This window comes from Rattus norvegicus, chromosome 5 (assembly GCF_036323735.1).
Source record: "Rattus norvegicus strain BN/NHsdMcwi chromosome 5, GRCr8, whole genome shotgun sequence".
Taxonomy (NCBI): domain Eukaryota; kingdom Metazoa; phylum Chordata; class Mammalia; order Rodentia; family Muridae; genus Rattus; species Rattus norvegicus.
In genome coordinates, this window is record NC_086023.1 from 62,110,857 (window position 1) to 62,128,142 (window position 17,286).

The following is a 17,286-nucleotide window of genomic DNA, read 5'->3' on the forward strand; positions in this document are numbered from 1 at the left end:
CAGCTGTCCTGGGGATAATTAAAGGGAACAGGATGATAGGGTCATGCTGTACATCTGAGTACTTAAAACATGAAGAATTACTCTGTGTAGCTTTCCTTTCCTCAGGGCTGGCAAGATGCCTCCCTCATAATGGGCTTCACATGTGAGTGCAGCTGGTTGGGTGCAGAGTTCCTGGGTTGCAGTGCTTTGCTTTGTAATTTAGATCTTTCTCAGAAGAAAACTTTCTTTTATATGTGAATTACTTCTGTTCTAAGTACTTGGGAAGCTGAGGTGGGAGGGATCAGCATGGGTAACATAGTGCCACCCAGGGTCAAAAAAAGTGAATAGGAGATGGGGTGGGACACAGCTGAGTTGACAGAAGGCATAGTCCCAACTCCAAGACCTCAGGAACTGGAGGCAGGAGAGGTCATTCTTGGCTGCCTAGGGAGTTTTAGGCCAGCCTGGGATACAGGAGACACTGCCTCAACAATAACAGAAACAGTAGTAAACAAGTTAGCATAGAAGAAAACTGAAGTGATAATGTGGAGGAAAAAATTAAGAAACTCCCTAATCATAAAGAGAAGTGAATGAAGAGCTCAGTAGCATTCTGAAAGGGAGAAATCAGATAATGGCATGTAAGCAAAAGCCAGGAGAGGTAGCACATGCCTATGGTCCTATAATCCTACAAACTGAAGACCAGCTTGAAATGGATTTCACGTCTTAAAAAACAAAACAACAGCGAAACCCCAAACAATGTAATTAGAGTGCTAATACTTGGATAACTGGAGCGTCTGAAGTTGACACAAGAACAAATGGCCAGGCATGGTGGTGCATGCATATAATCCCAGTACATGGGAGGTAGAGGTAGGAAGACCAGGAGTTCAAGGCCAGCCTCAGCCACATAGATTTTTATGTTTTTTCCTAATTTGCTTAATACTCATATCTTACTGAGCTTCTTTTTATTTAGTCTTCATTGTTTGTTTTGTGTTGAGGTTCAAACAAGGCCTCAAACGTGTTCCCCTTCATGCCTCTGCCTTTTGAGTGCTTTTAAAGCTTTGTTATTGTGTGTTTGTGAGTGTGGTTTCATGTGTTATAGTTACAAATGTGGGATCAGATAACTCCCTCCTTCCACTGGTACCGTGGATGGGACTCAGGCAGACAGGCTTGTGCAGCAAGTGCATCTGCCAAACAGCACTGCGCTGTTTGCCCGTCTCCCTTTGAGGTTAAATTCTTTTCTGTCTCTTGGCATACATCCTTGTTCTTTTAGTCCTGTTCGACCTTTTATCCTTGCTTCTATGTCACCTTCTTTTGTTTGTTTACTTTTATTTATATTTATTTTTGGCCTCAAACTTGCTATGAAGCTGAAGATGACCATGAACTTGTGATCTTTTTGTCTCCATCTTCCAAGTTCTGATATTACAGGTGTGTACCGCCATACTAGATTTATGTAGCACTGGTGCTTGAATGCGGGGCTTTTGTGCATGCTAGGTTAGCATTATATGTCCCATCACAATTGTGTGTGTGTGTGTGTGTGTGTGTGTGTGTGTGTGTGTGCGTGTGTGCACGCGCATGTGTGATGATGATGATGTCTTGCTGTGTTGCCCAATCTAGTTTAGTTTCTAGGTTTACGAGATCCTGAACTGGAGCTGTAGCACTCACCTACTGTGTAAAGATGCTAACTTTAAAAAAAATGTTGGGCATGAAGGTACATGGGCAGCTTTTGGGAGGCAGAGGTAGTTTGGTCTCTGAGCTGGAGGTCAGGCTGGTCTACACAGCGAGTACCAGACCAGTCAGGGATACATAACGGGGTCCTGTATGCATATTACTTAAGAGCTTTTGGATGTCGAGTGTCCTGCACGTCTTATATCACTTTAGGGTCATTTTGTAATCTTTAAAACAGTGCACATTTTTTTCTTAATGAAAAATGAGGTAAAGCCACATGTGGTGGCACTTGCTTTTAGTCCCAGCACTCAGGAGACAGAGGCAGGTGGCATTTTTGTGAGGTCAAGGCCAGCTTGGTCTGCGTATCATGCTCCAGACCAACTAAGGATACATACATGGTAAGACCCTGACTCAGAACAGACAGACAGGTGACAGACAGATAACAGACAAGAAACGAAAAATGAGGTTAGATTCAGCCTCATGTGGTAGGTACTCCCCTCATCTTCCACAGGGTGAAAGAGTATTCTTAGGTGGTCTCAGTCATCGTTTGCTATTAGAAGTTTCGGAAGGTTAAAATTTCCACCTAGAGTTTAACAAGTGTCCTGATTGCTGGTTAAGCAGTTCAGCAGGACGGGGGAAAGAAGTCTGGCTGCACACTGTGATCTCCAGGGAAGCTTCTCTCTGTGTGGCTCACATTTCTGTGTATTTGGCAGCGGTGCTGTGTCTGGTTCAGATCTGGTGTGGCTGCTGCTGCTCTGAGCTAGAATAGTTCTGTCTTTACTAGAGAACAGGGCAGTCATTGTAGCTCATTTGAATGTGACTGGACACTGTGCCACCATCCCACAGGCCCTAGACCTTCTAGGAGAGCTGTTTTCCGATTTTGTCTCCAACAAGGCTTGTATCAGCAAGATGCCCCTCAGTCCTGCCCAGCTTCTCTTAAATCTTTCTTCTTGGTAGCTGTTAAGAGAATGCTTCGCATTTTTTCACCCTTACATTCAAGACAGTGTTCATAAGGTCTTTGCTTCCTTTTTAGTGTTTTTCTAATGGTCATTGGAACTAATTTTTTTTTCTTTTTGAGACAGGGTCTCATTATGTAGTCCAGACTGGTCTTGAACCTGAGGTCCTGCTGCGGCCATGTAAGTGCTAGGTTGTAGGCATGTTTACCTCATTTGGCTAAATCAAAAGTGTCTTCTGTCCCTCTGAACTAAGGTCTCTCTTGGATAAGGTCTCACATAGCCTAAGTTGACCTTGAACTCACTATGTAGCCCAGGTTGTTTTTAAACCTGAGGCCCTCTTGCCTCAGTCTCCTCAGTGTTAGGATTATAGGCTTGTGCCATTGCACTTGGCTCTATTACCAATTTCTTTTCTTCTTCTTCTCTTCCTCCTCCTCCTCTTCCTCCTCCTCCTCCTCCTTCTTCTCCTTCTCCTTCTCCTTCTCCTCCTCCTCCTCCTTCCCCTCCTCCTCCTCCTTCCCCTCCTCCTCCTCCCCTCCTCCTCCTCCTCCTCCTCCTCCTCTTCCTTCTTCTTTTCTTTTTTGAAATGGGGTTTCTTATAGCCCACACTGTCCTCAAACTCACTATACAGCCAAGGACGACCTTAGCTTTCTTACCTCCTAGGTGCTTGCTTGTAGGTAGGAACACCACACCTAGTTTATTCGGTGCTGAGGATCAAACCCAGGGCCTTGTGCATGCTAGGCAGTACTCTATCGTGGACCTATGTCCTCTTCCCCATCATTTTTTGAAAGGTTCTGCATTTTATTACTGGGCAAACTATACCCCCAATTTAGACATGAGAAAGTCTCCAGGTTAAAAATGGTAGGACTGCTCAACGGCCACAATGAGTATAAACCCTCAGTTTTGCCATTGTGTGGATCCTTACAGACCCAGCTTCGTTCTCCTCCAATGTCTTTTCTTAGAGTTGTACCTGTTTTGTTTTGTTATCAATTTTCATCAGAATCCATTGAGGAATAGGACGATTTTGCTTTTGTTTCTTGGCCAGGAATTGCTTAATTATGAAAGTCTTGTGAGAAGACATGGAGAGAAGTCGAATCAGGTGTAGAGTATACAATGGTGGAGGAAAGGAGAAGAGCTTCTCCAACATCTTTTAAAGAAGCAGTATTTTTTTATTAAATTATTTTATTTATTTATATTCCAAATGTTGCCCCCCTTCATGGTCTCCTCTCCCTGAGTTCTTCACCCCATTCCATCTCCCCTTTGCTTCTGAGAGGGTGCTCCCCCATTTAGCAGCCTACCCCCTTCTCAGCCCCACCAGCATCCCTCTTTCCAGGGCATCAATTTTCTACAGGATTAAGGGCATCTTCTCTCACTGAGGCCAGAAAGGGCAGTCCTCTGCTACAGAAATGCTGGAGGCCACAAACCAGCCCTGTATGTTCTTTGGTTGGTGGCTTAGTCTCTGAGAGCTCTGAGGAGTCCTGGTTAGTTGATACTGTTGTTCTTCCTATGGGGTTGCAATCTCCTTTAGCCCTTCCCTTAACTCTTTTTTTTTTCTTTCAGGTTTTAAAACTTTATTTGCATATTAAAAATTGTGCATTCCAATAATTAAAATCGTTTGAACAAAAAAAAATGGCACTCTGATTAAACTGCATTTTATATCCTGCAAGACATCTTGGACCATCTTTATTTTATTCTCAATTCCACCATCTCTCCCATCCAGCTTTTTCCTTCACCAACATACAAGTTCTTTTCCCTCTCTGCTAGCCAGGCCAGCAGATGGGCGGGAGAGGCGGGGGAGCCTTCCTGGTCAGCAGTTCTGCTTCTTTGATGTGAAAGGGGCAGCACAGTCATTTAAACTTGATCCAACCTCTTTGCATCTTACGAAGTTAAACAGCTAAAAGAAGTAAAATAAGAAGGCAGTGCATATTGGCAGCGCTCGCCTCATTACGATTCGCCAGCTTGCTTCTCTTGTTCAATTGTTTCTTTTGAAGGCAGAGGATTTTTCTCTTGCATTTCTGTCTTCTTCAACTTTGACTTATTGAATTTCTCGATCTCAGCCATATCGGATTTGTCAGACATGGTTGCTGGAAGGAGCTGAGCGAGCTGGGCGAACAAGGAGAGTCGATCCGCTCAGAGGCTGCTGCCGACTCCCCTTAACTCTTGAATAGGGTTCCCGACCTCAGTCCAATGTTTGGCTGTAAGTATCTGCATTTCTCAGTCAGCTGTTGGTAGAGGTTCTCAGAGGACAGCCATGCTAGGCTCCTGTCTGCCAGCACATGGCATCAGTAATAGTGTCAGGGTTTGGTGCCTATGCATGGAATGGATCCCAAGTTGGATCGGTCACTGGAAGGCCTTTCCTTCAGTCTCTGCTCCATTTTGTCCCCCATTTCCTTTAGACAGGAACAATTTTGGGTCATAATTTTGAACATGGATGGATGGCCCCATATCTCAACTGGGAGCCATGTCTATAGACTGGAGGTGGTCTCTTCCAGTTCCATCTCTCCACTATTGGGCATTTTGGCTAAGGTCATCCCCATGGAGTCCTGGGAGCCTCTCACATCTCAGGTCTCTGGAACTTTCTAGAGGTCCCCTTGCCCCTGCCTCACACCTCTGGCTTCTCTCCTGTCTCCCCCAATACCTGATCCTGCCCCCTTTTCTGCCCCCTCCTTTCTCCCACCCAGATCCCTCCCTCCCTTTCTCCCCCTCCCTCTGCCTCCCATGATTATTTTGTTCCCCCTTCTAAATGGGTTTCAGGTATCCATACTTGGACCTTCCTTCTTGTTAAGCTTTCTATGGTTTGTGATTTGTATTGTGGTTATCTGAACTTTTTGGCTAACATCCACTTATCAGTGAGTGCGTACCATGTCCTTTTGAGTCTGGGTTACCTCATTCAGGATGATATTTTCTAGTTCCATTCATTGTCCTGCAAAATAGGTAAATAGTATTGCATTGTGTAAGTGAACCACTTTTTCTGTGTCCATTCTTCTGTTGAAGGACATTTGGACTGTTTCCAGCTTCTGGCTATTGTGAATGAGGCTGCTCTGAACATAGTGGAGCATGTGTGCTTGTGGTATGGTGGAGCATCTTTTGGGTACATGCCCAGGTATAGCTGGGTCTTCAGGTAGAACGATTTCCAGTTTTCTAAGGAACTACCAGATCGATTTCCAGAGAGGTTGTACCAGTTTGCAATCCTGCTAGCAATTTTTTTGCACATAATTTTTAATAGAAGATTTAAATTTATGTAGTGAGAACTAATGAGAGAAGGCATCAAAATACAAGTGAAACAAAATGGAAATGGTTAAATGTATAGAACCAGAAGACCACGGTATACTCAGTAGCATTACTCACCAGAGGAATCTCCTGGAAGAAAATCTGATCAGCACTTTCTACCAGAATATAATGAGGAATTAATAATATAAGGGCTGTTGAGATGGTGCCCTGGGACCAATATGGTAGGAGAGAATCCGCTCCTCTAGGTTGTCTCTGACCTCCACACATCTGCTGTGACATGTGTGCATCTGCACACAAAATAAATAAACACAGCAATAAGTAAGCATAATAATAAAATATATTGTGAATGGTCATCTATTAATCTAATCAGTTATGGCTTTTAATGTTTTAAACATGGTTGACATTTACTGAGATTTATATAGGATAATTTTCTGCTGAAAGTAAATTCCCCTCTCCTAACTTTCTTTTGAACACTACTACTAAGCTATATCTCCAGCCATTGGCTTTTTTTTTTTTTTTTTTGAGACAGGGCTTCTCTGTGTAGCCTTGGCTGTCCTGGAACTCACAGAGATCTTCCTTCCTCTGCCTCCAATTAAAGGTATGTGTACCATGCCTGGCAAAAACCCTTTGCAGTTTGAGACAGGGTCTTGTCGCCTGATCTCAAACTTATGAGTCTCCTGCTTTAGTCTCTTAAGCACTGGAATTACAGATGTGCACCACTATGCCTGACTTAATATAACTTAAAAAGTTTTAGATTTATTTTGTATATGTGAATGTTTTGCCTGCATGTATGTATGCATACCAGATGCATGCCTGGTGCCCTTTAAAGTCAGGATCTCCTTAGATCTCCTGGACCTAGAGTTTCAGATTGTTGTGTGCTATCCTGTGAGTACTGGGAATTGAACTCAGGTTCTCTATAAGGTGAGTCCAAGACAGCCAGGGCTGGTTACATTGAAACCCTGTCTCAAAAACAAACAAACAAACAAACAAACAAACAAACAAACCAAAACCAAAAAACCAAAAAACCCCAAACAAAACAAAACAAAACCCAAAGACAAAAGAGACAATACAATTAAAAAGACCATTGTAAAAGGAGATAGGTGGCTCACTACTTGGATTAAGTTCCCAGCACCCTCGCAGTGGCTCACAACTATCTGTAATTCCTGTTCTAGGGGATCTGACAGCTAGGCACGCACCAAACAGGCATGTGGTACACAGACACAGATGCAGGCAAAACACCCATACATCCTAAAACACAAAGTTGTAAAGGCTGAGAATAAACATGGAAAAGGTATTTGCCATTCTGTAAGAGAAGAGTAATCTTTTTTCACCATTTGATTTTCTTTTTTCTTTTTTTTTTGAAGATTTATTTATTTATTTTGTCTCTGTGAGTACACTGTAGCTGTCTTCAGACACACCAGAAGAGGGCATCAGATCCCATTACAGATGGTTGTGAGCCACCATGTGGTTGCTGGGAATTGAACTCAGGACCTCTGGAAGAGCAGTCAGTGCTCTTAACCACTGAGCCATCTCTCCAGCCCTGATTTTCTTTTTTTTCATTTTGAGTATTTTTCCTTTGTGTGTGTGTTGGGGCTCAAACTTGGCTGCTCACGCTTGCATGGCAAGTAGCTTCTGACTGAACATCTTTCAGCCCTAAATATTCAGTTTTGAAAGTTACTAAAGAAGAGGTGAGAAAAGGGACGTCATGCCAACCAGTCTTCACAGTTTTGTCACTTCTTGTGTTCAGTTGGTTAACAGGTGTCGTAGTGCATCTTTATATTCAGATATTTGACAGATGTGAAATGCAGTAAAACAATATGCAAATTGACAATTATAACTGTTTGATGTTGGCAGGCAGGAGATTAAAATAGGAATACAAATATTTCTTTTATTTTTTATTTTTTTATTAATCATTTTATTTGTTTACATTTCAAATGATATCCCCTTTCCCAGTTACCCCTCCACCAAACCCCCCATCCCATCCCCTCTTACCCCTCTTCCGTTTTCCCTATGAGGGTGCTCCTCCACCCATTCACCCACTTCAGCTTCACCCCTTTAGTATACCCCTACACTGGCACATCAAGCCTCCCTTCCCTCCCATTTATGTCAGATAAGACCATCCTCTGCCACATATGTATCTGGAGTCTTGGCTTCCTCCATGTGTGCTCTTTGGATGGTGGTTTTATTCCCAGGAGCTCTGGGTAGTCCAGTTAGTTGATATTGTTCTAGTTCCTGCTTTAAAGATGTCACTCTTCAAATAAAAAGGAAATGATGGTTACTGCACTTAAGTGATAGACTTCTTTTAATGCTTGGTTCTGAAACAAGAGAGTAACAAGCAAGAGAACCAATACCATATGCTTTGGAAATTGTCTCATGACCAAGCAGGTTAGCCATTCCTTGTGCTTAGAGAACCAGGTCACTGCTTGTGAGTCTGTGTGAATAGGATTATTTCCGATAATCTGAAGAGTGCCTGTAGCAGATTTGGTTCTATAGTAAGGTTAGAGAAGTGCAGGTGCTAAAGTTAGTTTTGTTTTTGTTTTTGTTGTTTTGTTTTTATTTTTTTGAAGTATAGGCACATATTCTTTTATTTTTGCCTTTGTTTTTGGGGAGCCTAGAGGAAAGTGCTCTGTCTGTGTCTTCTTGTTTTTTAGGTTACTTCAGGTTTTCATATTGTCTGTAGTCTTTAGGAGCCTCAGTATTCTGTAATGACTTATTTTCCCTACATCTTTTCTGCTTGGTTGTTTTGTTTTTTTGTTTTTGTTTTTCATTTTTTTTTATACACAGGGCAGATGAAGATGTTTGGAATAAGCAAAAGAACTTGTTCTAAATATTGCCATTTTGTTTTCAGACTCCATTTAATCATAGCAGGGAAACTAAGTTCAAGGTCCCAGGTCCTAAGGGAGCTGGGGCCGGGGCTGGAGAGGGTGTCTCAGCAGTTAAGAGCACTGACTGCTCTTCCAGAGGTCCTGAGTTCAATTCCCAGCAACCACATGGTGGCTCACCACCATCCGTAATGGGATTCGATGCCCCTCTTCTGGTGTGTCTGAAGACAACTACTGAATACTCCTATATAAAAAATAAATACATAATTCTTTTAAAAAAAAGTGGGGGAGCTGGGGCCTTTCCAATAGCCAGACAGTTTTTGTTGTAAGGAAACAGTTGTCTGAGTCCAGCCATCTCAAGGACATCTTCTCCATCTTGCTGTCAGGATTAAACTAAATTCATGTTCCCATGCCCAGGAACCAACCCTCTATCCTGATTGGTGGGAAATTTAACAGTTATTTGACACAGATGTTAGTTATTTCCAAGCTTAAATATTCTGTAATATTCTGGCTCGTTGCAGGTTAGATCCTAAGTCTGTTTTGCAGCCTTGATCTATCAGTAGTTGTAACTTTAATTTTTTTCAAACCTTATTTTTAATGATGGTTCTTAAATGCTTTAGCCTTCCTTTTAACCCACCACCCACCAGAGGTAGTGGGAAAGAAAGGATACGGGGAAGTGGACCTGTTTAGAAAGGTTTTTTAAAGCAACTCCCATCTGTGATGTCTGGAAATTGGCAGTACAGTTCACAGTTCACAGCAGTGGCAGCTCGATCCACTCGAAAACACTTCCTAGATAAACCAGTAGTCCAGTTCAGTAGAGTCTGGATAGCAGCAGCAGCTACCCGACCTAGCAGAGACAGCCAGGCCTCAGCCAAGGCACAAGTCAGCAAGGAGGTACCAGGAGGAACACCAGGAGTTCTCAGCTGTGCCTGTCTCAGGGAAGTGAAGATCAGCGAAGACACAAGACCCATTAGCTCTGTAAGCCAAGCTCAGCCTCTGGTACTGTCCATCAAGTCCTCTTTACACCCTCCAAACATCATGTATCCTCCATGTATCTTTCCTCAGCACATCCGTCTGTTTCAGGTCTCAGCTCATGTCACTCTGCCAATCAGCGGAGTCTGTGGAGGTGGGAAGAAAGTGCAGCACACCACAGAAGGTTTTTGTTGCATTTCTCTCTATGGAGTTCTGACAAATGCAGCTCAGCTACATAGTGTAAGGCAGACCATACATGGTGTGCTCTTAGCAAAGATCTGTCATCCCGTGTCCTTTCGTGTGCTTGTTTTAGCAGAACGTTCTCTCCTGTTTCTGCTTAGCGTTTGACACCTGTGTCCCCTTATGAAACGTTTCTTCACGTGTTTGCCCCAGCAAAACTCCATCCAACCGACTTTCCAAAGAACCCTCAGGTTTCCACTTTAAGTAGTGCCTTGATTAAAATAAATTTTTGTCATTTGCATTGACCTGGTGCTTGAGTTATGGTGGATTTAATTGGACCTCATAACAAGGAGAGATTTTGTGCTAGAGTCCTTAATAACTTTTTAAAATAATAATTTTAAATTGGCTTCATAGTCAGTTCAATATGTTGTTTTTAACATTGAGGTTGAGACATATAGTGTTTGCTTATGTGTGTATGTATGTATGTATGCATGTATTTATTTTTGAAGCAAGGTCTTATGGTAATCCAGTCTAGCCTTGAACTTGCAATGTAACTGAGGCTAGCTTTGAAGCCTTGAACTGTTTGGTCCTCCTGCCTCTACCTCAATTTCTGGGATTATAGGTATGTGTCACTGTGCTTGACTCGGTGATACACACACACACACACACACACACACACACACACACACACACACACACACACACATAATGGACAGAGTCACATTTAGCCCAGGCTGGCCTCCCATTTGCTATATAGGTGAGGATGATACTGAAGTTCTGATCTTATTGCCTCTATCTCCAAAGTACTGGAATTAGAGCCAAGTTCCACTTTACCATGTTTTAAACATGTTGAAGCCAGGTCTGTCTTGTACACCTTTATCCCAGTATTTGAGAGGCAGAGGCTGCCGGATCTTTGTGAGTTCAAGGCCAGCCTGGTTTATATAGTGAGTTCCAGGACAGCCAGGGCTACATAGTGGGATCTGTCTTAACACCCCTCCTCCCCACAAAAACCCAGACAAACAAAACCAAAATACCCCAAGATAAACAACAAAAATCTCATTTGAAGGTGATATGTACCTATTTTTGGATGCGAACAACATAAGGATTTTATTTTTGAGACAGGGTCTTGTAGCATAGGCTGGCCTAAAACTCACTGTTAAGTTGAGTTCCTCCTTAAACTCTTGCTCTTACTTCCCCCGCCTCCCAAATGATAGAATTGAAGCATGTGCTACCCCATCCAGAGCTAATGTAAGGACTTAACTAAAACTGTGAGCTGGATAGAGTGACACACAGGAGGCAGAGGCAGAGACAGAGGCGGAAGCAGGCAGATCTGTGAGTTTAAGGCCAGCCTGATCTACAGAGCAAGTTCCAGGACAGCCAGAGCTACATAATGAGACCTTGTCTCAGAAAACCCCACAAAACTAAAACTGTGATGGCCTCATATCTGAGTGGCTGTAGACTCACTATGTAGCCATGGCTTGCCTAGACCTCCCTAAGTAGGCGAGACAGGGCAGCCCAGTTAAGGCGTAAGCTGGCCTAGAACTCAGAGAACTGCTTGCCTCTGCCTCCACTGTGCTCAGCAATCTTTTTCTAACTTTATGAGACAAGGTCTTATGTAACTTAGGGTTTTACATTGGGGGCCTCCTATCTTAACCTCCCAAGTGCTGGGATGACACCGTGCACATTATTGGGCCTGCTTCCCCCTTCTGATTTCTTCTCCTCTCTTCTCTGACCCCTGCCTTAAAAGCTGTAGTATTAGTGGTTTTCAGGATGGATTATTAGACACAATGATTAATCTATGGTATCTATTTATTAATTATTTCCATTCCATGTAATATTATTTTATTTCTCTCCCTTTTTTACCCTCCTTTGCTCCCTTTCTTTGAGAAAGGTTCTATTATTTATTTTTATTTTTTAAGATTTATTTTATGTATGTGAGTACATTGCAGCTGTCTTCAGACACACCAGAAGAGGGCATCAGATCCCATTACAGATGGTTGTGAGCCACCATGTGGTTGCTGGGATTTGAACTCAAAACCCCTGGATGAGCAGTCTGTTAACTGCTGAGCCATCTCTTCAGCCCCTTATTATTTATTTATTTTAATTTTTTAAAAGATTTATTTATTATATATACGTACACTATAGCTGTCCTCAGGCACACCAGAAGAGGGCATCAGATCTCATTACAGATGGTTGTGAGCCACCATGTGGTTGCTGGGAATTGAACTCAGGACCTCTGGAAGAGCAGTCAGTGCTCTTAACCTCTGAGCCATCTCTCCAGCCCTTATTTTTTAATTTTATGTGTGTAAGTTTTTTTACTTACATGTACGTGTGCCCCATGTGTGTCCCTGGTGTCCAAGGAGGCCAGAAGAGGAGGTAGGATCTCCTGGAAAGAGTTATAGATGGTTATAAGCCACAGCGTGGGTACTGGGAACTGAATCCAGGGCATCTGCAGCAGCAGCCGTGCTCTCAGCTGATGAGCCATTTCTTTAGCCCATTTTTTCCTCGCGTGTTTATTAACTCTATATCCTGCTCTCAGCTTTGTCTCCAACCTTTTCCTCCCAGTCCCTTCCTCTTGCCTCTCCTCTTCCTTTCTTCTCAGAAAAGGGGAGGCTTCCCATGGATATCACCAGCCTTGGCATATTAAGGTGCAGTAAGACTGGGTGCATTTTCTTCTATCGAGGCGAGACAGGGCAGCCCAGTTAAGGGGAAGGCAGTGTAGTCAGAGACAGCCCCTTTTAGCACCATTTCCGAGACAGGACCCTACTCTGTAGTTCTGGCTGACCTATGCAATCATGTAATCCAGGCTGACCCCCAATTTACATAGATCCTTCAGGGGTGGCAAGTGATAGGATTATAGGCATTGACCAGTCTAACCAGACAACTTTTAAAATTTTTAGCTAATATATTTAAAATTTTATTGGTTATTTTTCACTTATGTTTATTTATTTTAATTTTAATAGTTATTGCTAGTGTAATGACAATTTAAATTATTTAAATTTCATTAAACATTTTTTAATTTTAGTTTTGTTTTTTTGTTTTGAGAGACAGAGTTTCTCAGTGTAGCCCTGGCTGTCCTGGAACTCACCCCGTAGACCAGGTTGGTCTTGAATTTAAGAGCTCTACCTGCCTCTGCCTCCCAAGTGCTGGAATTAAGTGTGTGTGCCACCACCACCTGGCTTTTATTAAACATTTTTAAAAACACATTTTTATTTATTTGATGCGCGTGAATATGTGTGTGTGTGTACCAAAGTGTGTATATAACAGGAGATTAGGAGAGAGTTTTGGGGAGTTGTTTTTCTGTTTTTTACTACATGGGTCCTGGGAATCAAACTCAAGTGGTCAGACATGGAAATAAGCACCTTATTCACTTAGCTGTCTCGCTGGTCCTGTTCGGGTTTATGTAGCTGAGGCTAACTGTGAACTGTTCTTTGTGCCTCTACTTTCTACTAGGATTACAAGCAAGCCCTGCCAAGCCCAGCTGGAAGGTGTTCTCTGTGTCTGTCTGTCTCTGTCTCTGTCTCTGTCTCTGTCTCTCTCTGTCTGTCTGTCTCTCTCTCTCTCTCTCTCTCTCTCTCTCTCTCTCTCTCAATTTTGAAGACTGGGTTTCAGGGTTTCAGTATGTAGCTCTGGAACTCATTATATAGATGCAATTGGCTTCCCCCCCCATCTTTATTAAATTGGGTATTTCTTATTTACATTTCAAATGTTATTCCCTTTCCTGGTTTCCAGGCCAACATCCCCTTAACCCCTTCCCCTCCCCCTCCCCTTTGACATGGGTGTTCCCCTCCCCATCCTCCCCCCAGTACTTCCCTCCCCACAAGAATCCTGTTCACTGGGGGTCCGGCTTTAGCAAGACCAAGGGCTTCCCTTCCACTGGTGCTCTTACTAGGCTATTCATTGCTACCTATGAGGTCAGAGTCCAGGGTCAGTCCATGTATAGTCTTTGGGTAGGGGCTTAGTCCCTGGAAGCTCTGGTTGGTTGGCATTGTCGTTCATATGGGGTCTCAAGCCCCTTCAGCTCTTTCAGTCCTTTCTCTGATTCCTTCAACGGGGGTCCCATTCTCAGTTCAGTGGTTTGCTGCTGGCATTCGCCTATGTATCTGCTGTATTCTGGCTGTGTCTCTCAGGAGAGATCTACATCCGGTTCCTGTCAGCCTGCACTTCTTTGCTTCATCCATTTTATCTAGTTTGATGGCTGTATATGTATGGGCCACATGTGGGGCAGGCTCTGAATGGGCGTTCCTTCAGCCTCTGTTCTAAACTTTGCCTCCCTATCCCCTCTTATGGGTATTCTTGTTCCCCTTTTAAAGAAGGAGTGAAGCATCCACATTTTGATCATCCTTCTTGAGTTTTATGTGTTCTGTGCATCTAGGGTAATTTTAGCATTTGGGCTAATATCCACTTATCAATGACTGCATACCATGTGTGTTTTTCTGTGATTGGGTTACCTCACTCAGGATGATGTTTTCCAGTTCCATCCATTTGCCTATGAATTTCATAAAGTCATTGTTTTTCATAGCTGAGTAGTATTCCATTGTGTAGAGGTACTATATTTTCTGTATCCAATCCTCTGTTGAAGGGCATCAGGGTTCTTTCCAGCTTCTGGCTATTATAAATAAAGCTGCTATGAACATTGTGGAGCACGTGTCTTTGTTATTTGTTGGAGCATCTTTTGGGTATATGCCCAAGAGAGGTATAGCTGGATCCTCAGGTAGTCCACTGTCCAATTTTCTGAAGAACCTCCAGACTGATTTCCAGAATGGTTGTACCAGTCTGCAATCCTACCAACAATGGAGGGGTGTTCCTCTTTCTCCACATCCTTGCCAGCATCTGATGTCGCCGGAGATTTTGATCTTAGCCATTCTGACTGGTGTGAGGTGGAATCTCAGTGTTGTTTTGATTTGCATTTTCCTTATGACTAAAGATGTTGAACATTTCTTTAGGTGCTTTTCAGCCATTCAACATTCCTCAGCTGTGAATTCTTTGTTTAGCTCTGAACCCCATATTTTAATAGGGTTATTTTTCTCCGTGCAGTCCAAATTCGTGAGTTCTTTGTATATTGTGGATATAAGCCCTTTATCAGTTGCAGGATTGGTAAAGATTTTTTCCCAATCTGTTGGTTGCTGTTTTGTCCTAATGACAGTGTCCTTTGCCTTACAGAAGCTTTGCAGTTTTATGAGATCCTATTTGTCAGTTCTTGATCTTAAAGCATAAGCCATTGGTGTTTTGTTAGGAAATTTTCTCCAGTGCCCATGTGTTCGAAATGCTTCCCCACTTTTTCTTCTATTAGTTTGAGTGTATCTGATTTGATGTGGAGGTCCTTGATCCACTTGGACTTAAGCTTTGTACAGGGTGATAAGCATGGATCGATCTGCATTCTTCTACATGCTGACCTCCAGATGAACCAGCACCATTTGCTGAAAAGCTCCCTTTTTTCCATTGGATGGTTTTGGCTCCTTTGTCAAAAATCAAGTTCCCATAGGTGTGTGGGTTCATTTCTGGGTCTTCAATTCTATTCCACTGGTCTATCTGTCTGTCTCTGTACCAATACCATGCAGTTTTTATCACTATTGCTCTGTAATACTGCTTGAGTTCAGGGATAGTGATTCCCCCTGAAGTCCTTTTATTGTTGAGGATAATTTTAGCTATCCTGGGTTTTTTGTTATTCCAGATGAATTTGCAAATTGTTCTGTCTAACTCTCTGAAGAATTGGATTGGTATTTTGATGGGGATTGCATTGAATCTGTAGATCGCTTTTGGTAAAATGGCCATTTTTACTATATTAATCCTGCCAATCCATGAGCATGGGAGATCTTTCCATCTTCTGAGTTCTTCAATTTCTTTCTTCAGAGGTTTGAAGTTCTTATCATGCATATCTTTCACTTGCCTGGTTAAAGTCACACCGAGGTATTTTATATTATTTAGGACTATTATGAAGGGTGTCGTTTCCCTAATTTCTTTCTCGGCTTGTTTCTCTTTTGTGTAGAGGAAGGTTACTGATTTATTTAAGTTAATTTTATACCCAGCCACTTTGCTGAAGGTGTTTATCAGGTTTAGTAGTTCTCTGGTGGAACTTTTGGAATCACTTAAGTATACAATCATATCATCTGCAAATAGTGATATTTTGACTTCTTCCTTTCCAATCTGTATCCCTTTGATCTCCTTTTGTTGTCTGATTGCTCTAGGTAGGACTTCGAGAACTATATTGAATAAGTAGGGAGAGAGTGGGCAGCCTTGTCTAGTCCCTGATTTTATTGGGATTGCTTCAAGTTTCTCTCCATTTAGTTTAATGTTAGCAACTGGTTTGCTGTATATGGCTTTTACTATGTTTAGGTATGGGCCTTGAATTCCTATTCTTTCCAGGACTTTTATCATGAAGGGGTGTTGAATTTTGTCAAATGCTTTCTCAGCACTAATGAAATGATCATGTGGTTTTGTTCTTTCAGTTTGTTTATATAATGGATTACGTTGATGGTTTTCCGTATATTAAACTATCCCTGAATGCCTGGGATGAAGCCTACTTGATCATGGTGGATGATTGTTTTGATGTGTTCTTGGATTCGGTTTGCCAGAATTTTATTGAGTATTTTTGTGTCAATATTAATAAGGGAAATTGGTCTGAAGTTCTCTTTCTTTGTTGGGTATTTGTGTGGTTTAGGTATAAGAGTAATTGTGGCTTCATAGAAGGAGTTCGGTAGGGCTCCATCTGTTTCAATTTTGTGGAATAGTTTGGATAATATTGGTACGAGGTCTTCTATGAAGGTCTGATAGAATTCTGCACTGAATGCATCTGGACCTGGGCTCTTTTTGGTTGGGAGACTTTTTTTTTTTTTTTTTTTTTTTTTTTGCAATCAAGCAAGAGGTTTAATGATCCAGTAAGCTGGGGCCGTCCTGCCCATAAGACAGTGGTGACCTCCCATAGCTAAAGTACACACTTTTTATACATCTGGGGTACAAGGAGCTTCTATTTGTAACTTGACGGTGAGCAGTAATCCCACATCATAACCGTCTTTATAAAACCTAAGGCCCCAAGTATATCCTTTCACCCATTCTTTGGCCATCTTTCCCGGCTCAGTGAAAGTGACACAGAGTGGGTGGCACCAGTTATAGGCACATTCCGGCACAGATACCCCACCAGGAACGTAGGGTTCCAAGGTATAGTTTGCTACTACCTTAATATAGTCCCAGCTCGAGGAGGGCTTCCAGGATGCCTCCCATGACATCTCGCATCCCCAATTTTTGCAAAAGAAGTCAGCCCCACCTCCACATTTAGGGTTGAGGGACCTGCCCCGGTGATACCCGGGGCAGACATAGAACTCCTGCATTTGGAGCATACTTCTCCAGTGGCCATTACAGCAGCCTCCCCACTGGGGCGTCCAGTGTGTCCATTTGTCTGAAGCGCAGGTTGTGGGAGCTGTCTGAAGGCCAGTATGTCCTTCCAGGGGTTGGGAGACTTTTAATGACTGCTTCTATTTCCTTAGGAG

The 17,286-nt window shown here is 42.6% G+C and overlaps 2 protein-coding genes and 1 pseudogene across 9 annotated transcripts in view; 1 reads left to right on the top strand and 2 right to left on the bottom strand.

Annotated features, from left to right (window-relative positions):
- Positions 1 to 17,286, top strand: part of Unc13b (unc-13 homolog B) — a 215,076-nt gene that overhangs the window by 26,048 nt on the left and 171,742 nt on the right. The gene's annotated exons all lie outside the window — the stretch shown is intronic.
- Positions 3,516 to 3,675, bottom strand: Rpl39-ps2 (ribosomal protein L39, pseudogene 2; annotated as a pseudogene).
- On the bottom strand, positions 4,138 to 4,737 carry Tmsb4xl2 (thymosin beta 4, X-linked like 2). Its single transcript, XM_039110986.2, has one exon. The coding sequence runs from the start codon at positions 4,671 to 4,673 to the stop codon at positions 4,539 to 4,541; it is 135 nt and encodes a 44-aa protein (XP_038966914.1). The 5' UTR covers positions 4,674 to 4,737; the 3' UTR covers positions 4,138 to 4,538.